General features: G+C 54.6%; 1 protein-coding gene across 2 annotated transcripts in view; it reads right to left on the reverse strand.

Annotated features, from left to right (window-relative positions):
- The window catches only part of LOC139240189 (transcription factor 12-like), a 142,151-nt gene that overhangs the window by 32,760 nt on the left and 91,929 nt on the right, over positions 1-17,462 (reverse strand). For both annotated transcript variants that reach the window (XM_070868623.1, XM_070868622.1), the window contains exons 6-7: positions 6,516-6,594; positions 1,724-1,797 (exon numbers count right to left, since the gene is read on the reverse strand). In XM_070868623.1, coding sequence (XP_070724724.1) covers positions 1,724-1,797; positions 6,516-6,594 — 153 coding nt within the window. The remainder of the gene's footprint in view (positions 1-1,723; positions 1,798-6,515; positions 6,595-17,462) is intronic.

A 17,462-nucleotide genomic window follows, 5' to 3' on the forward strand; every position in this document is an offset into this window, starting at 1 on the left:
TTCAATGGTCACGACTAACCATTTGCGACAGAGGAAGAGAAAGGGGAAGGACGAAATAAATAAAGGCGCTGAGTTACACCGAAGCACTTCACCCATCACTCGTTGATGTACAGTCACCGTTGTGATGTAGGAAAACACAGCAGCCGCCAAAAACGCCCCACAAGCAGCAATGAATTAAACGTCCAAACGCGGCTGCTTTTGACTGCGTCTGTTCAGGGAGGAATGTTGGCCGAGGCCTCGGGAGACCTCCCAGCTCATACTGGAATCGTGCCATGGGATCTTTTAACAATCAGCTCGCACAGGGAGTTGAAGGGCTCATCCGAAAAGGGGGGCGCCCTCCGACAGTGCGACGCTCCCTCAGTACTGTCCCTCCGACAGTGAGGCGTTCCCTCAGTACTGCCCCTCCGACAGTGCGGCGCTTCCTCAGTACTGCCCCTCCGACAGTGCGGCGCTTCCTCAGTACTGTCCCTCCGACAGTGCGGCGTTCCCTCAGTATTGCCCTCCGACAGTGCGGCGTTCCCTCAGTACTGCCCCTCCGACAGTGCGGCACTCCCTCAGTACAGCCCCTCCGACAGTGCGGCGTTCCCTCAGTATTGCCCTCCGACAGTGCGGCGTTCCCTCAGTATTGCCCTCCGACAGTGCGGCGCTTCCTCAGTACTGTCCCTCCGACAGTGCGGCACTCCCTCAATACCGTCCCTGCGACACTCCCTCAGTACCGCCCCTCCGACAGTGCGGCGCTCTCTCAGCACTGCCCCTCCGACAGTACGGCGCTCCCTCAGTACCGTCCCTGCGACAGTGCGGCACTCCCTCAGTACTGTCCCTCCGACAGTGCGGCGCTCCCTCAGCACTGTCCCTCCGACAGTGCGGCGTTCCTTCAGTACTGTCCCTCCGACAGTGCGGCGTTCCCTCAGTACTGCCCCTCCGACAGTGCGGCGTTCCCTCAGTACTGCCCCTCCGACAGTGCGGCGCTTCCTCAGTACTGTCCCTCCGACAGCGCGGCGCTCCCTCAGTACTGTCCCTCCGACAGTGCGGCGCTTCCTCAGTACTGTCCCTCCGACAGTGCGGCACTCCCTCAGTACCGCCCCTCCGACAGTGCGGCGCTCCCTCAGTACCGTCCCTGCGACAGTGCGGCGCTTCCTCAGTACTGCCCCTCCGACAGTGCGGCGCTTCCTCAGTACTGTCCCTCCGACAGTGCGGCACTCCCTCAGTACCGCCCCTCCGACAGTGCGGCGCTCCCTCAGCACCGCCCCTCCGACAGTGCGGCGCTCCCTCAGCACTGCCCCTCCGACAGTGCGGCGCTCCCTCAGTACTGCCCCTCCGACAGTGCGGCGCTCCCTCAGTACTGCCCCTCCGACAGTGCGGCGCTCCCTCAGTACTGCCCCTCCGACAGTGCGGCGCTCCCTCAGCACTGCATGGCGTTCCCTCAGCACCGCCCCTCCGACAGCGCAGTACGGTGCTTCCTCAGCATTGCATTGGCAACGTCGGCCGAGACTGCGGGCTCAAGTACTGGAGTTGGGAGCGGGCGGGAAGTGTGGGGGCGGAAGAGGGTTGGGGGGGGGGGGTGGGGGGAGGGGAAGAAAAAAAAAAAGAGAATGTTGCACTCGAACCTTTTGACCCAGAGCAGAGAGGGCCGCCAATCAAACACCTGTAACATTTCAAATACTGAGCTTTATAACTGGATTCAAACAGCGGTGAAATTGATCCAAAGTTTCGCTCAGCTTACCAGTGAATGCAGGGTACTCTCATAGCCGGGTGAAGCAGAACTCTGTCCTCCAGGCCTGGACCACTGAGTTGAACCTACAGGAAGACACAGCAAATTTTGTTTGATTCTAAATTACCCAATGTCAACTGTCTCCCTCGTTGCAAATATATGCGAGCCAACATTCCTCAAGTTAGCAATTTTGCTTCATCGTGATACCATTTAACCCTTTGAAAGCCTCTCATTCCCCCCTCAGAATGTCCCTAAAGTTAAGGTGCAGTTCCATGGTTCCCCCACTGCCCCCGCCTCCGGCAGTTCGTTCCTGCAAGTGGCCAATCTTCCCGTGCAAGTCTAAACAGCGAGTGTCAGAAGGCCATTCAACCACGGAAGGATCACGCTCAAAGAAAAATACAATAGGAAGAACTTGCATTTCTGCAGCGTCTTTTCACGAGCTCCGGACGTCACAGAGCGCTTCACGGACAATGAAGTCCTTTTTCTGAAGTGCAGCCACTGTTGTAATGTCGGAAACGCGGCAGCCAATTTGTGCTTTCCCTTGGATATTAAGGGATATGGGGATAGTGGAGTTGAGGTCGGAGATCAGCCATGATCTTACTGAATGGCGGAGAGGCTAGAGGGTCCGAATGACCTACTCCTGCTCCTAATTCTTATGTGCACAGCAAGCTTCCACAAACAGCAATGGGATAATGACCCAAATCATCTGCTTTTTAGTGATGTTGGTTGAGGGATAAGCATTGGTACAGGACACCAGGGAGAACTCCCCCTGCTCCTCTTCGAAATATTGGCCCTGGGATCTTTCACGTCCACCCGAGAAGGCAGATGGGGACCTTGGTTTAACGTCTCATCCGAAAGACGGCACCTCCGTACCGCACCTCCGAGAGTGCGGCGCTCCCTCGGTACCGCCCCTCCGACAGTGCGGCGCTCCCTCGGTACTGCACTGGGAGCCTAGATTTTTGTGCTCAAGTCCCTGGAGTGGGACTTGAACCCACAACCTTCTGGTTCAGAGGCGAGAGTGCTACCCACTGAGCCATGGTCTGACACATGGAGATTCCAGAGGAGGTCACTGGCTCATGATCAGAAGTAAGAACCCTGCCTTAGTTCTCTGCTCCTCAGACCGATACATGGGAGGGTCACAGTGGAGCGCCTGACACCGGCCCAGCTCGGATCTAACTTGGCACAGGCTGGGCATCGAATCCAGCGAGTGGGCTAACCTGTGCAGTGCCAGCCGCGACTCAGTAGGTCGCATTGTCGCCTCGGAGTCAGAAGTTCGAGTTTGCGAGTCCCACTCCAGTGACTTGTGCACAAACATCTAGGCTGGCGCTCCCAGTGCAGTACTGAGGGAGCGCCGCACTGTCGGAGGGGCAGCGCTGAGGGAGCGCCGCACTGTCGGAGGGGCAGCGCTGAGGGAGCGCCGCACTGTCGGAGGGGCAGCACTTTCAGATGAGACATTAAACCGAGGCCCCATCTGGTCTCTCAAGTGGATGTAAAGGATCCCACGGCCACTATTTCAAAGAGCAGGGGAGATCTCCCCGGTGTGCAGTGCCAATTTCTATCCTTCAACAAACATCACTAACTCAGATCATCACATTGCTATTTGCGGGAGCTTGCTGTGCGCAAATTGGCTGCTGCGTTTCCTACATTACTGCAGTGAGTACACTCCAAAAAAAAAAACAGTTCTTCCTTGGCTGTAAAGTGCCTCGAGATGTCCTGAGGTTGTGAAAGCGGCTACAGAAATGCAAGTCTTCCTTTTATCAAACTGAACACATTTAGAGCAGAGGCCTAGGATCGACTCGTGAGGTTACTGTCGGTCATGCTACCAGTATGCGAGATAAATCATCATTCTGGCATCCCGCGCTGCAAACCCACCCCCTCACCCGGACAAAAAAAAAAGACAAAAAAAGAATATTTTCGCAGTGATTCATTGTAGGTCAGACAGGGCTGCCCCAAACGACGAGTGTTTGTCATGCCCCCTCTCCCCAACCCTACGTTAAAAAATAAAAGCCCCCCCCCCCCCAATCACAGCCACAGTCTCTTCCAGCTCAGTTAATCGAAGCGGTCGCAACGCCTCAGGGCAAACAAAAGGCGGAGAGAGGGAGAGCGGGAGAGAGAGAGAGAGAGAGAGAGAGAGAGAGAGGAGGCCCCTTCGCAAGCGTTCAACAAAGACTGGGCTTGAACGAGATGAGCAGCTGTGCTGCACAGGCCTTCCCTCGGGACCCCACAAGGGGCCACAGTGATTACAGACAATTGCCAGCCAGCAAATAAGTTGCTTTGTCAGAAAACCTCATTCAGTGTCTCGAACGCTCGCTTAATCGCAGGATTAATGGGAATTCCCGGCGGAGCGGCGGCACACAGGGAATTCCGCCCGCCCCCGCGACTCCGCGGAAAACGCCGTGCACCTGCTGTGGAATATCTCCACACCGACAGGCTGGGATTCATTTCTGCGTCCCCGTTTCCAATTTCCTGGTTCAAAGTGACTGCCCCCCCCCCACCCCCACCCCCCCCGGGCTACACAGAATAATGAAATGGGATGGAATCAACGCTGGGAAAATCTGTGCCAAAATTCTGAGTCAAAAACAAAACAACTCACGTTTACATAAGGCAAAAGTCGACATGATTTACGGGTTAGGCACAATAACTTGCATTTATATAGCGCCTTTAGGATAGCGAAACGTCCCAAGGCGCTTGACAGGAGCGATCATCAAACAAAAGTTGGACACATAAGGAGATATTAGGGACAAAAGTTTGGTCAAAGAGGTCAGTTTTTAAAGGGGCGTCTTAAAAAGGAGGGGTGAGAGAGATGGAAAGGTTTAAGGGAGGAAATCCCAGAGCTTGGGGCCCAGGCAGCTGAAGGCACGGCCACCGATGGTGGAGCGATGGAAATCGGGGGGGGGATGCGCAAGAGGGCAGAATTGGAGGAGTGCGGAGATCGCAGGGGGTTGTGGGGGCTGGAGGAGGTTACAGTGTTTGGGGGGCGGAGGGTGAGGTTATTGAGATTACGAGATAGGGAGGGGGGCGGGGGACACTGAGGGATTTGAAAACCAGGATGAGAATTTATTTTTTTTTTTTTTAAATCGAGGCATTGCCGGACCAGGAGCCAATGTCAGCGAGCACAAGAGTAGCGGCTCGATGCGATGGAGATTCCTCTATCCACTCCCATCTAACTCAATGCACGTCAACCCATTATTCAGAGACCGAAGCTCTCGTCTCTGCTTCCTGCGGCTGTCTGAAGCGGAGCTCGAATCCATAAACCTCAGACCCAGCGGTAGTAACAGTACCACTGAGCCAAGGCTCACCCAACAACGTGTATTTATATACCGCCTTTAACATAGTGAAACGTCCCAAGGCGCTACACAGGAGCATGAGGAGATTCTAAAAAATGACACCGAGCCACATAAAGTGATATTAGCACAGGTGACCAAAGGGTAGAGATTGCCCGCTGCCCGAAAGGGTGGTTTTTAACCGCAGCTGAGGTTCAGGTCGCCTCGAGCGACATTCGCCTCTGGTTATTTTTCTCTCCAATCCGGAACTCGATCATAGTGGGGGGGGGGGGGGGGGGGGGGGGGGGGGCGGTGACAACATCTGAGGGGCGGAAACGCGACGGTGAAAGCAACAGAGGGGCAGAAACGCGGCAGTGACAGCAACAGAGGGGCGGAGGTTGGGTGCGGAGCGGAGTGACCGCTGCGATAATGTCATCACGGCGCAGCATCACCACGGCTCGCCCCTTCACTTAGAGAGTCAGGGGACTGGAGGGATGGGCTTGGATGGGAGAGTTAGGGGACTGGAGGGATGGGTTTGGATGGGAAAGTTTGGATATTAGAGGGATGGGCTTCGATGGGAGGGTTAGGGGACTGGAGGGATGGGTTTGGATGGGAAAGTTTGGATATTAGAGGGATGGGCTTCGATGGGAGGGTTAGGGGACTGGAGGGATGGGTTTGGATGGGAAAGTTTGGATATTAGAGGGATGGGCTTCGATGGGAGGGTTAGGGGACTGGAGGGATGGGTTTGGATGGGAAAGTTTGGATATTAGAGGGATGGGCTTCGATGGGAGGGTTAGGGGACTGGAGGGATGGGAAAGTTTGGATATTAGAGGGATGGGCTTCGATGGGAGGGTTAGGGGACTGGAGGGATGGGTTTGGATGGGAAAGTTTGGATATTAGAGGGATGGGCTTCGATGGGAGGGTTAGGGGACTGGAGGGATGGGTTTGGATGGGAAAGTTTGGATATTAGAGGGATGGGCTTCGATGGGAGGGTTAGGGGACTGGAGGGATGGGTTTGGATGGGAAAGTTTGGATATTAGAGGGATGGTCTTCGATGGGAGGGTTAGGGGACTGGAGGGATGGGTTTGGATGGGACAGTCAGGGGACTGGAGGGATGGGCTTCGATGAGGTTCAATGCGCGGACTGCCCTTTCGTGTCCTTTGACATTTCTTCCATCGCTGGGTTTCCGTACTGCAAGGACCAGGTATTCGGGATACCGACTGTACACAGGCCAGTTTACTACACGCGTGTGTGGTCACCTTCAGCGCTGCACAGAGTGGGAATCACTCTCATTGACCGGATGCAATGCTTGTAAACTTGAAGAGGGTGCAAGGCAAAGGAAATGAAGCTGCCTCCCACGTTGGCCCGTTTTTAATGACACGGTCGAGTCGGGCACTGAGCCACACAAATTAGGAAGATCCCAGTACCTTCAGGAGAACAAAAGGTGGAGGAAAAGGCTCCAAAATGATCCGTCGTTTATTTTCCTGGATAACAACTGTCCCACCAGCCAAGAGAACAAGTCTGTCGAATCCCTTCCTTACCTGTCAGAGATGGTGGTGAGCCCACAGGCGTGGATGGATTCGATGTGTAGCTGTTGCTGGTGTGATCGGGCGAATAAATCTGTTCAAAAAGATAGACGCAATCAATCAGTTTACATACATAGGACTACATCGTATAAACGGCAGAGAAACAGGCCATTCGGCTCAGCCAGTCCGTGCCGGCGTTTATGCTCCACTCGAGCCTCCCCCCCCGTCTTTCCTCATCTAAATCTATCAGCACACCCCTCTATTCCCTTCTCCCTCATACGCTTGTCCAGCCTCCCCTTAAATGCATCGATACTATTCACCTCAACCCCTCCCTGTGGCAGCGAGTTCCACATTCTCACCGCTCTCTGGGTAAAGAAGTTTCTTCTGAATTCCCTATTGGATTTCTGGGTGACCAGCTTATATTGATGGCCTCTAGTTATGTTCTTCCCCACAAGTGGAAACATTCTCTCTGTATCCACTCCATCAAAACCTTTCCTCATTTTAAAGACCTCTTAGGTCATCCCTCGGCCACCTTTATCAACAGAAGAAAGAGACCCAGCGCCTGTTCATCCTTTCCTGATATGTGCACCCTCGTATTTCTGGTATCATCCTTGTAAATCTTCCCTGCACCTTCTCCAGTGCCTCTATATCATGTTTATAATATGGCGACCAGAACTGTACGTAATGCTCCAAGTGTGGTCTACCCAAGGTTTGAGTGTGGGACACTTGGTGTTAACCCAAGTGAGATATTAGTCTAAAAGAAAGGTTTGCATTTATTTAATGCTTTTTATCGTCCCTCAGACATCTTTCAAGGTCCTTCACAATGCAATCAATTACTTTTGAAGTGCTGTGTTATACACGCAAATATGACTACCATTTTGAACACAGCAATGATACGAATGGCCAATTAATCTGTATTGTTTTTTTCAATTACTTGTTCCGGAATGGGAGCGTCGCTGGCAAGGCCGGCATTAATTGCCCCTTGAGAAGGTGGTGGTGAGCCCCCTTCTTGAACCGCTGCAGTCCGTGTGTGAAGGTGCTCCCACAGTGCTGTTAGGGAGGGAGTTCCAGGATTGTGACCCAGCGATGATGAAGGAATGCCGACATATCTCCAAGTCAGGATGGTGTGTAACTCGGAGGGTGGTGGTGTTACCATGCGCCTGCTGCCCTTGTCCTTCTAGGCGGCAGAGGTCGCGGGTTTGGGAGGTGCTGCCGAAGAAGCCTTGGCGAGTTGCCGCGGTGCATCTTGTAGATGGTGCACACTGCAGCCAGGGGGCGCCGGTGGTGGAGGGAGAGAGTGTTGAAGGTGGTGGGCAGCGTGCTGATCAAGCGGGTGGATGTACCATATGGTGCAATGAAATGCAGCTGGGTAACCAACGTTGAAGACCACTTGAATATCATCTCTCAAAGTTGAGCCTGACCTGAAAATACCAGTGGATAAATTTGATGGCAAAGTTGTCTATGGAAAGAAAAGAGCAATAGGAAGTGGGCAGTACAAGGGCCATGTTGATGCTTTGGTACCGACAAAGCGGGCTGCTTGGTCCTGGATGGTGTCGAGCTTCTCGAGTATTGGAGCTGCACTCATCCAGGCAAGTGGAGAGTGTTCCATCACACTCCTGACTTGTGTCTTGTAGATGGTGGAAAGGCTTTGGGGAGTCAGGAGGTGAGACACTCATCGCAGAATACCCAGCCTCTGACCTGCTCTTGTAGCCACAGTATTTATGTGGCAGGTCCAGTTAAGTTCCTGGTTAACGGTGACCCCCAGGATGTTGATGGCGGGGGATTTGGCGATGGTCATGCCGTTGACGAGGCGGTGGTTAGACTCTGGCTTGTTGGAGACAGGTCATTGCCTGGCACTTGTGTGGCGCAAATGTTACTTGCCACTTATCAGCCCAAGCCTGAATGTCGTCCAGGTCTTGCTGCATGCGGGCACGGACTGCTCCATTATCTGAGGAGTTGCAAATGGAACTGAACAGTGTGTAGTCATCAACGAATATTTGGCGTTAGTTGAAGAAGGAATGTTGGCCAAAGCTCCTCCCCAAGTAGAACCATCCATTAGAAGATGCCGACCGGGCCTGGGTTTCACATCTGCAGGATGGTATGTCCGACAGTGCAGCGCTCCCTCCGTGCTGACCTGAACTTTCAGCCTAGGTTATGAGCTCAAATCCTGCCGTGGGGTTTGAACATCCCCGGTGGCCTCGTAATGGAAACAACAACTTGCATTTATATAGCGCCTTCAACCTGGTAAAGTATCCCCAAGGTGCTGCACAGGAGCGCTTATCAAACAAAATTTGACCACCGAGCCACAGAGATATTAGGGCAGGTGACCAAAAGCTTGGACAAAGAGGTCGGTTTTAAGGAGCTTCTTGAAGGAGGATAGAGAGGCGGAGAGGTTTAGGGAGGGAGTTCCAGAGCTTGGGGCCCAGGCAACAGAAGGCACGGCCGCCGATGGTGGAGTGATTATAATCAGGGATGCTCAGGAGGGCAGAATTAGAGGAGCGTAGACACCTCGGGGGCTTGTAGGAGGTTACAGAGATAGGAGGGGGAGGGGAGCGGGGAAGGCTGTGCAAGGCATTGTAAAAGGGAGGCGTCGCCCAACTAGGAACCAAGGTATGTCAGCAAGCACAGGGAGGTGATGGGTGAACCCACAACCTCTGACTCAGAAGTTAGAGTGGGCCCAAGTTGACACTTAATACGGGCAAACAAAGAAACATAGAAAATAGGTGCAGGAGCAGGCCATTCGGCCCTTCGAGCCTGCACCACCATTCAATAAAATCATGGCTGATCACGCAACTTCAGTACGCCATTCCTGCTTTCTCTCCATACTCCTTGATCCCTTTAGCCGTAAGGCCCACATCTAACTCCCTTTTGAATATATCTAATGAACTGGCCTCAACAACTTTCTGTGGTAGAGAATTCCACAGGTTCACAATTCTCTGAGTGAAGAAGTTTCTCCTCATCTCGGTCCCAAATGGCTTACCCCTTATCCTTAGACTGTGACCCCTGGTTCTGGACTTCCCCAACATCGGGAACATTCTTCCTGCATCTAACCTGTCCAGTCCCGTCAGAATTTGATATGTTTCTATGAGATCCCCTCTCAAAGAGAGCATTGGTCAGAGTCGGAGGGCGCTGGTGCGAAATCCAGACACCTTAATTTGGGATGACCTTCAGATGGGCGGAGGTTCCCAAGGGAACAGGACCAACTGGAGGGTGTCCGTACGTCACACAATTGCAGCCAACGGTAGACAGCTCTCGTGCCTTTGGGTAAATAACCCAACCGTCCTTTTTTTAAAATCCAATCCCGTGGATGTGGGCATTGCTGGCAGGGCCTGCTGTTTGAAGGAAGGGTGAAATAGTTCTGCGAAGCGGGATTGGGACGGCCCGAGGCCGGGAAAGGCGCTACAGAAATGCAAGTCTTCAACTCTCCCGCTGAATTTGCGGCGATCTCAGGACAGGACTCGGGGGGGGGGGCCCAGTGTCCACCTGCTCTCAAACTCAGACGCAAAGAATGGCCACTAGGCTGAGGTAACGGAGGAAACCCAAGGAGTCACACACAGTGGGGGAAAAAAAACTACAAATATGTATCATCATCATCATCATCATAGGCAGTCCCTCGAAGCGAGGATGACTTGCTTCCACGCCAAAAAGGGATGAGTTGACAGGTGTTTCAATGAAGGACCTAATATTCCGGATCCCGAACTCCATCCTGAAGGGTGGAAGATGCCTGTGTGTGGATTCTTTTAACGTGGGGTGACCGTTGCACACCAGCCACCACACGGGCTTGACAGAGCGAGGTCTTGGTCCAGTGGCAAGGGTTAACCAGGACGACTGGAGACCAGCTCTGCTGCACGGACCTAGTGTGCACACATATCGCAGTGTGGGCTGGGCCCGTGCTGCCCCTGGGCCCTCGCCTCTTCTGGGCCTCAGACTCACGCCTCTCCTGGGCCCCGGTCACTTCCTTCTACAATCTCTCGCCGCTCCTTCGCCCCTCCTGCTGTGCCTGCCCGCACTGCAACCAGCGACCTGACTGCGCAGTAGTATGTCGCTGCACGTTGCTCCCTCTGATGGCCCCGGCCCTCAGATGGTCTTGCATGCCGGGCCGCCACACGCTATTCCCTCTATAATGTCCTGATTGGACCTGTATCACGAGTAACTGCATTCAGTTCCGGGCACCGCACCTCAGAAAGGATATATTGGCCTTGGAGGAGCGCAGTACAGATTCACCAGAATAATGCCGGGGCTAAAAGGGTTAAATTATGAGGGCTAGGCTTGTATTCACTGGAATTTAGAAGAATGAGAGGGGATCTCATAGAAACATAAAATTCTGATGGGATTGGACAGGTTAGATGCAGGAAGAATGTTCCCGATGTTGGGGGAAATCCAGAACCAGGGGTCACAGTCTAAGGATAAGGGGTAAGCCATTTAGGACCAAGATGAGGAGAAACTTCTTCACCCAGAGAGTGGTGAACCTGTGGAATTCTCTACCACAGAAAGTAGTTGAGGCCAATTCGTAAGATATATTCAAAAGGGAGTTAGATGTGGCCCTTAGAACATAAGAACATAAGAATTAGGAACAGGAGTAGACCATCTAGCCCCTCGAGCCTGCTCCGCCATTCAACAAGATCATGGCTGATCTGGCAGTGGACTCAGCTCCACTTACCCGCCTGCTCCCCGTAACCCTTAATTCCCTGATTGGTTAAAAATCTATCTATCTGTGACTCGGATACATTCAATGAGCTAGCCTCAACTGCTTCCTTGGGCAGAGAATTCCACAGATTCACAACCCTCTGGGAGAAGAAATTCCTTCTCAACTCGGTTTTAAATTGGCTCCCCCGTATTTTGAGGCTGTGCCCCCTAGTTCTAGTCTCCCCGACCAGTGGAAACGACCTCTCTGCCTCGATCTTGTCTATCCCTTTCATTATTTTAAATGTTTCTATAAGATCACCCCTCATCCTTCTGAACTCCAACAAGTAAAGACCCAGTCTGCTCAATCTATCATCATAAGGTAACCCTTCCATCTCCGGAATCAGAGTAGTGAATCCCTTACGGCTAAAGGGATCAAGGGGTATGGAGCGAAAGCAGGAAAGGGGTACTGAAGTTGCATGATCATACTAAATGGTGGTGCATGCTCGAATGGCCTGCTCCTGCACCTGCACCTATTTTCTATGTTTCTATGTTACTCCCTTGAGTGTAGAAGATTAAGGGGAGATCTAATCGAGGTCTTTACGGATTCGATAGGGTGGATCGAGAGAAACTGTTTCCTCTGGTGGGAAGAGTCCAGAACAAGGGGGCCTTAAAATTCGAGCCAGGCAGGGCCAAAGGATGATGTCAGAAAACACTTCTTCACCCAAAGGGCCGTGGGAATCTGGAACTCTCTCCCCCAAAAAGTTGTCGAGGCTGGGGGGCGGGCGGGGAGAGCAATTGAAAATGTCAAAACTGGGATTGATGGGTGTTTGTTGGGTATTAAAGGATACGGAACGAAGGAGGGTAGATGGAGTTAAGATACAGATCAGCCGTGATCTGATTGAATGGCAGGACAGGCTAGAGGGGCTGAATGGCATGTCTTTGTACGTTGGAAGGAAAGACTTGGATTTATATAGCATACATCATAACCACCGGATATCTTGAAGCGCTTTACAGCCAATGAGGTACTTTTGGAGTGAGGTCACGGTTGTAATGTAGGAAGTACATGAAGAGCCAACATCTGAAAGACAATCCTGTTTGTATTTCCTCCCATGGCTACTGCTGCGCATTGCAACCCTCATTTCAGGAACGAAGACATTTTCAAAAGCAGGAGATAATGGAATAAAGGAATGAAACCAAAATACGGATTTCCCCCGTCCCCTGTAACTTCTCATTCACTTTATTATCGTGTCAGCTGTGGCTCAGTGGGCAGCACTCTCGCCTCGGAGTCAGAAGGTTGTGGCTTCAAGTCCCACTCCAGAGACTGGAGCACTTAAATCCAGGCGGACACTCCAGGGCAGTGCTGAGGGAGCGCCGCACTGCCGGAGGTGCCGTCTTTCGGGTGAGGCGTTAAACCGAAGTCCCGTCTGCTCACTCAGGTGGATGTAAAAGATCCCATGGCCATTATTTCGAAGAACAGGGGGAATTATCCCCGGTGTCCAGGGGGAATTATCCGCGGGGTCCTGGGGCCAATATTTATCCCTCAATCAACATAACAAAAAAAAGACAGACGATCTGGGTCACTATCACATTGCTGTGTGTGGGAGCTTGCTGTGCGCAAATTGGTTGCCGCGTTTCCCACATTCCAACAGTGACCACACTCCAAAAGTACTTCATTGACTGTAAAGCACTTTGAGACAGCGGGTGGTGGTGAAAGGCGCTATAGAAATGCAAGTCTTTTCATCGGCAACGATCTAGTTCTGCTGGCTCGGCTCTCGAAGGGTTAAGGCGGCGGCTCGAAGCAGTTGTACATTAATGCAGCGTCCGAGCCTGTGAAAAAGCCCAGCCCTGGAGGCGCCACTAATTATACCCTGATCAGTGTCTCAGAAAATTGGGCCTGGCACTTCTGGCGCCTATCGCTGCACTGGAACCAAGCCATTACAACAGAGCTCAGTCAACCTGCTAAAACGGGATTGAGAGCGCTGGTTGTGCGGGAGACGTGTGCGTCAGAGAGAGGGAGGGTGGGGGGGGGGGGGGGGGCAGGTGGGAGTGGGGGGGGAGGGGGGAGGAGGGCAGGGCAAGGGGAAATCCATATTTCATCGTGACAGATGCTGTCCTGTCCCCCTCAGCGAGCACGCCATTGTCTGGCGTATCAAAGGCTAAATTAGATGGGGTCAAGCAGTTCCAGCTGCGAGGCCTGGTTTCAAAGCAAGTGCTTTCCGCGAGTAGATTTGAGGGCGCTTTGCGCCGGCAGAACAACGGGCTCGGTCCCGTCCCCGGCCGGCTTGGCTCGGGGAGTCGACGGCAAAGGTTTGCGTCCGCGGGTCTCAGGCGGAACCGCGGCCGAATTATGCGAGGGCTGGTCGCGGGTGTTTGCCGTGCGATAGAGCAGCAACACCAGGTGGGAATGTAAAAAGGGTGGCAACAGTTCAACAAAAAACTGGGACGGCATGTGTAAAAGCAAACCAGATGCCGACTTCTTTCCCCTTTCTTCCCCCTCCTCCTTCCTTTATATTCCCTCCAGTGTCAGCCTTGGCTTAGCGGGCGGCACTTGCTCTTTCTCTCTCTCTCTCTCTCTCTCTCTCGCCTGAGTCACAAGATCATGGGTTCAAGTCTCACTGAAGAGACTTGAGCACATAATCCAGGCCGACGCTCCCAGTGCGGTGCTGAGGGAGCGCCGCACTGTCGGAGGGGCGGTGCTGAGGGAGCGCCGCACTGTCGGAGGGGCGGTGCTGAGGGAGTGCCGCACTGTCGGAGGGGCGGTGCTGAGGGAGTGCCGCACTGTCGGAGGGGCGGTGCTGAGGGAGCGCCGCACTGTCGGAGGGGCGGTGCTGAGGGAGCGCCGCACTGTCGGAGAGGCGGTACTGAGGGAGTGCCGCGCTGTCGGAGGGGCGGTGCTGAGGGAGCGCCGCACTGTCGGAGGGGCGGAGCTGAGGGAGCGCCGCACTGTCGGAGGTGTCATCTCTCGGGTGGATGTAAAAGATCCCACGGCCACTATTGGAAGAGCAGGGGGAGTTCTCCCCGGTGTCCTGGGGCCAATATTTATCCCTCAACCAACATCATTAAAACAGATGATGCGGGCCATTATCACATTGCTGTATGTGGGAGCTTGCTGTGCGCAAGTTGGCTGGTGCGTTTCCCGCATTACAACGGTGACTGCACTCCAAAAAGTACTTCATTGGCTGTAAAGGGGTTTGGCACGGCTCGAGGCATGAAAGGCGCTATAGAAAGGCAAGTCTTTTCTTCTTTTCACTCCACCCTCCTCCTCCTCCTCAGTCTCTCTTCGAGGCTCCCCATCTCCCTGCAGCACGATAGCAGGGCCCTGCGGTAACTCGGGCAAACGGCCATTCCTCCCACATGAGCCTGGCCCGTGAGCGGCACGCGGCTATTCGACTGTGAGCGGCACCGGGGCTATTCGACTGTGAGCGGCACCCGGCTATTCGACCGAGTGTGGCACCCGAAGTGTACTTCCAGCTAGCACCACTGACCAAGAGAGGTCGAGCTCCTTGCTGGGTTACCGTCCCGATCCTCAGCCCGGGTGCGCTGTCTGCAAAGGTACCGCCCGTACACTGCCCTGGCTGTGATCAGCAATGTCAGCACTTTATCACATCAGCCCTTCTGTATCATCACTGCACTTAAATACCACAGGATGAACGCTCTCAGTATTGTATTGTCCCTCCGACAATACTGCTCCTCCGACAGCGCGGCGCTCCCTCAGTACCGCCCCTCCGACAGGACAGTGCGGCACTCCCTCAGTACTGCCCCTCCGACAGCGCAGTGCGGCGCTCCCTCAGTACCGCCCCTCCGATAGGACAGTGCGGCACTCCCTCAGTACTGCCCCTCTGACAGCGCAGTACGGCGTCCCTCAGTACCGATCCTCCAACAGTGCGGCGCTCCCTCGGCACTGCCCCTCCGACAGCGCAGTGCGGCGCTCCCTCGGCACTGCCCCTCCGACAGCGCAGCACAGTGCTCCCTCAGTGCCGTCCCTCTGGCACTCCCTCAGCACCGCACTGGGAGCATGGGCTTAGATTTGTGTGTTCAAGTATGTCCCTGGAGTGGGACTATGAACCCACGCCCTTCTGACGCAGGTGGTGAGAGTGCGAGCCACTGAGACACGGCTATAACATGGCAGCCACAACTCCCCAGCCCGTGCTGGTGTCTTGCGATCGCTACGGAGATTGGCCGCGGGCTGGCGGAATCGCACCCCAGTAAGAGCCGGCTTGCCTTCAGGAGAGCTGTGCAAAAAACCGAGGAGCATCAACAAGCCGCTTCCAATGCACACATCAGGACTCCTGGCTTGCAAGCCTGAAAACGACAAAAGCTCTTCCTGTAAACAGCCACAGTCTGCTGATAACATCAGCCCCTTTATGGGTCGGGAGAGCGGCCACCACTGTTCAGGCAAGGTTAAATCAGAACCCTCATTAAACGGATGGGCTGCACCACATTGTAAACAGTTTTACAAAGAAAAGCTGCCAGAGATTGTTAAATATGATTTGGATCCTTTCTACTTTCCTATTTAATTTTCCAACCCGTGCTACCAGACTGGTGTCCTCCCACGACACAAACTGCTTCTGCTTGCTAAAGCTGGGTCAGTGAGCAGCTCGCCATTGAGTCAGAGCGTTCCCACTCCAGAGACTGAAGCACAAAAGTCTGGGCCGACAATTCCAGTGCCAGTACTGAGGGAGCGCCGCACTGTCGGAGGGGCGATACTGAGGGAGCGCCGCACTGTCGGTGGGGCGATACTGAGGGAGCGCCGCACTGTCGGAGGGGCGGTGCTGAGGGAGCGCCGCACTGTCGGAGGGGCGATACTGAGGGAGCGCCGCACTGTCGGAGGGGCGGTGCTGAGGGAGCGCCGCACTGTCGGAGGGGCGATACTGAGGGAGCGCGCACTGCACCGCCCTCAGCACCACCCCTCCGACAGTGCGGCGCTCCCTCAGCACCGCCCCTCCGACAGTGCGGCGCTCCCTCAGCACCGCCCCTCCGACAGTGCGGCGCTCCCTCAGCACCGCCCCTCCGACAGTGCGGCGCTCCCTCAGCACCGCCCCTCCGACAGTGCGGCGCTCCCTCAGTACTGCCCCTCCGACAGTGCGGCGCTCCCTCAGCACCGCCCCTCCGACAGTGCGGCGCTCCCTCAGCACTGCCCCTCCGACAGTGCGGCGCTCCCTCAGCACTGCACTGGGAGTGTTGGCCTAGATTTATGTGCTCAAGTCTCGAGTGGGATTTGAAACCACAACCTTCGAACTCGGAGGCGAGAGTGCTGTCCACTGAGGCACGGCCAACACAAGTTACAAGGCGTGACTTTGAGAATCTATGCACGTTTTTGACTCCGCTCCAAACCCGCCACAGGTGCAGGTGTGTCGTGGCCCGTACCTAAAGGGTGCAAATTCCACAGCAGCGAGAACATGAGAAAACTACTTCTACTCCAGCCCGCCCTGTAACATAAAACTTCACCATCGCAGCATTCCTAGGCCCAGCCCCCGGTGCGGCTCCCGGATTTAAATAAAAATCTGGCTAATGGATACACGGAGGGTCGTTAGTGAAGTGCTGCTGCATACAAAGCTCGCCAGGAGCAGCCATCCATCTTTGTCCATCCTCCCTGCCCCCGCCCCCCTCCCCCACTCCGGCCCTCCCCCACGCTTTTAACGCTCTTTCTCTCGAACCAGCCGGCCCCTCTCTAATGGACAAATACCTCTCATTAGCTGCCCCGAGAGAGACAGACGCTTTCAGCAGAACACCAGAAGGGCCTTGTACTTATTAACCCTTTCCCAACCAGCAGAGCGAGTCCGCCTGGTTCACCTTCGGGAACGTGGGAACGGGAGCGTTTTTTTAAAAAAAAAGAATTTGTTTGCGCGGCTGACTAGGACGGCATTTCTTGCCCGTCTCCCCAACGGCCCTCGGGGAGATGATGGTGAGCAACGTTCCCCCGTGGGCTGCGCTTTGTTCCAGGGTGTAAGGGGGGGGGGGGGGGGGAGGTGTGGCCCGTTTCATTTCGGGCGCAGGTCCCTTTAAATTTCTGCGCACGGGGGCGGAGCTCGTGATGTAAAAGCCGGTGAGCGGCCTGCACGCGGGGGGACCGGTTTAGCTCGCGCACCTCAGCCGGAACATTGGCGGCGAGCCGTCTTCTCAAACCGCTGCCGTCCATGCGGCGAAGGTGCTCCCACGCAGAAGAGGCCATTCAGCCCCTCCGGTGTGCTTTCCAGCAAGTGTCGCCGGTTACCGACCAGGATTGGGAACATCACAACACGCCATTCAGCCCCTCGAGCCTGTTCCACCATTCGTAAGAAATGGGAGCAGGAGTAGGCCATCTGTCTCCTTGAGCCTGCTCCGCCATTCAATAAG

Source organism: Pristiophorus japonicus, chromosome 30 (assembly GCF_044704955.1).
Source record: "Pristiophorus japonicus isolate sPriJap1 chromosome 30, sPriJap1.hap1, whole genome shotgun sequence".
Classification (NCBI taxonomy): Eukaryota; Metazoa; Chordata; class Chondrichthyes; family Pristiophoridae; genus Pristiophorus; species Pristiophorus japonicus.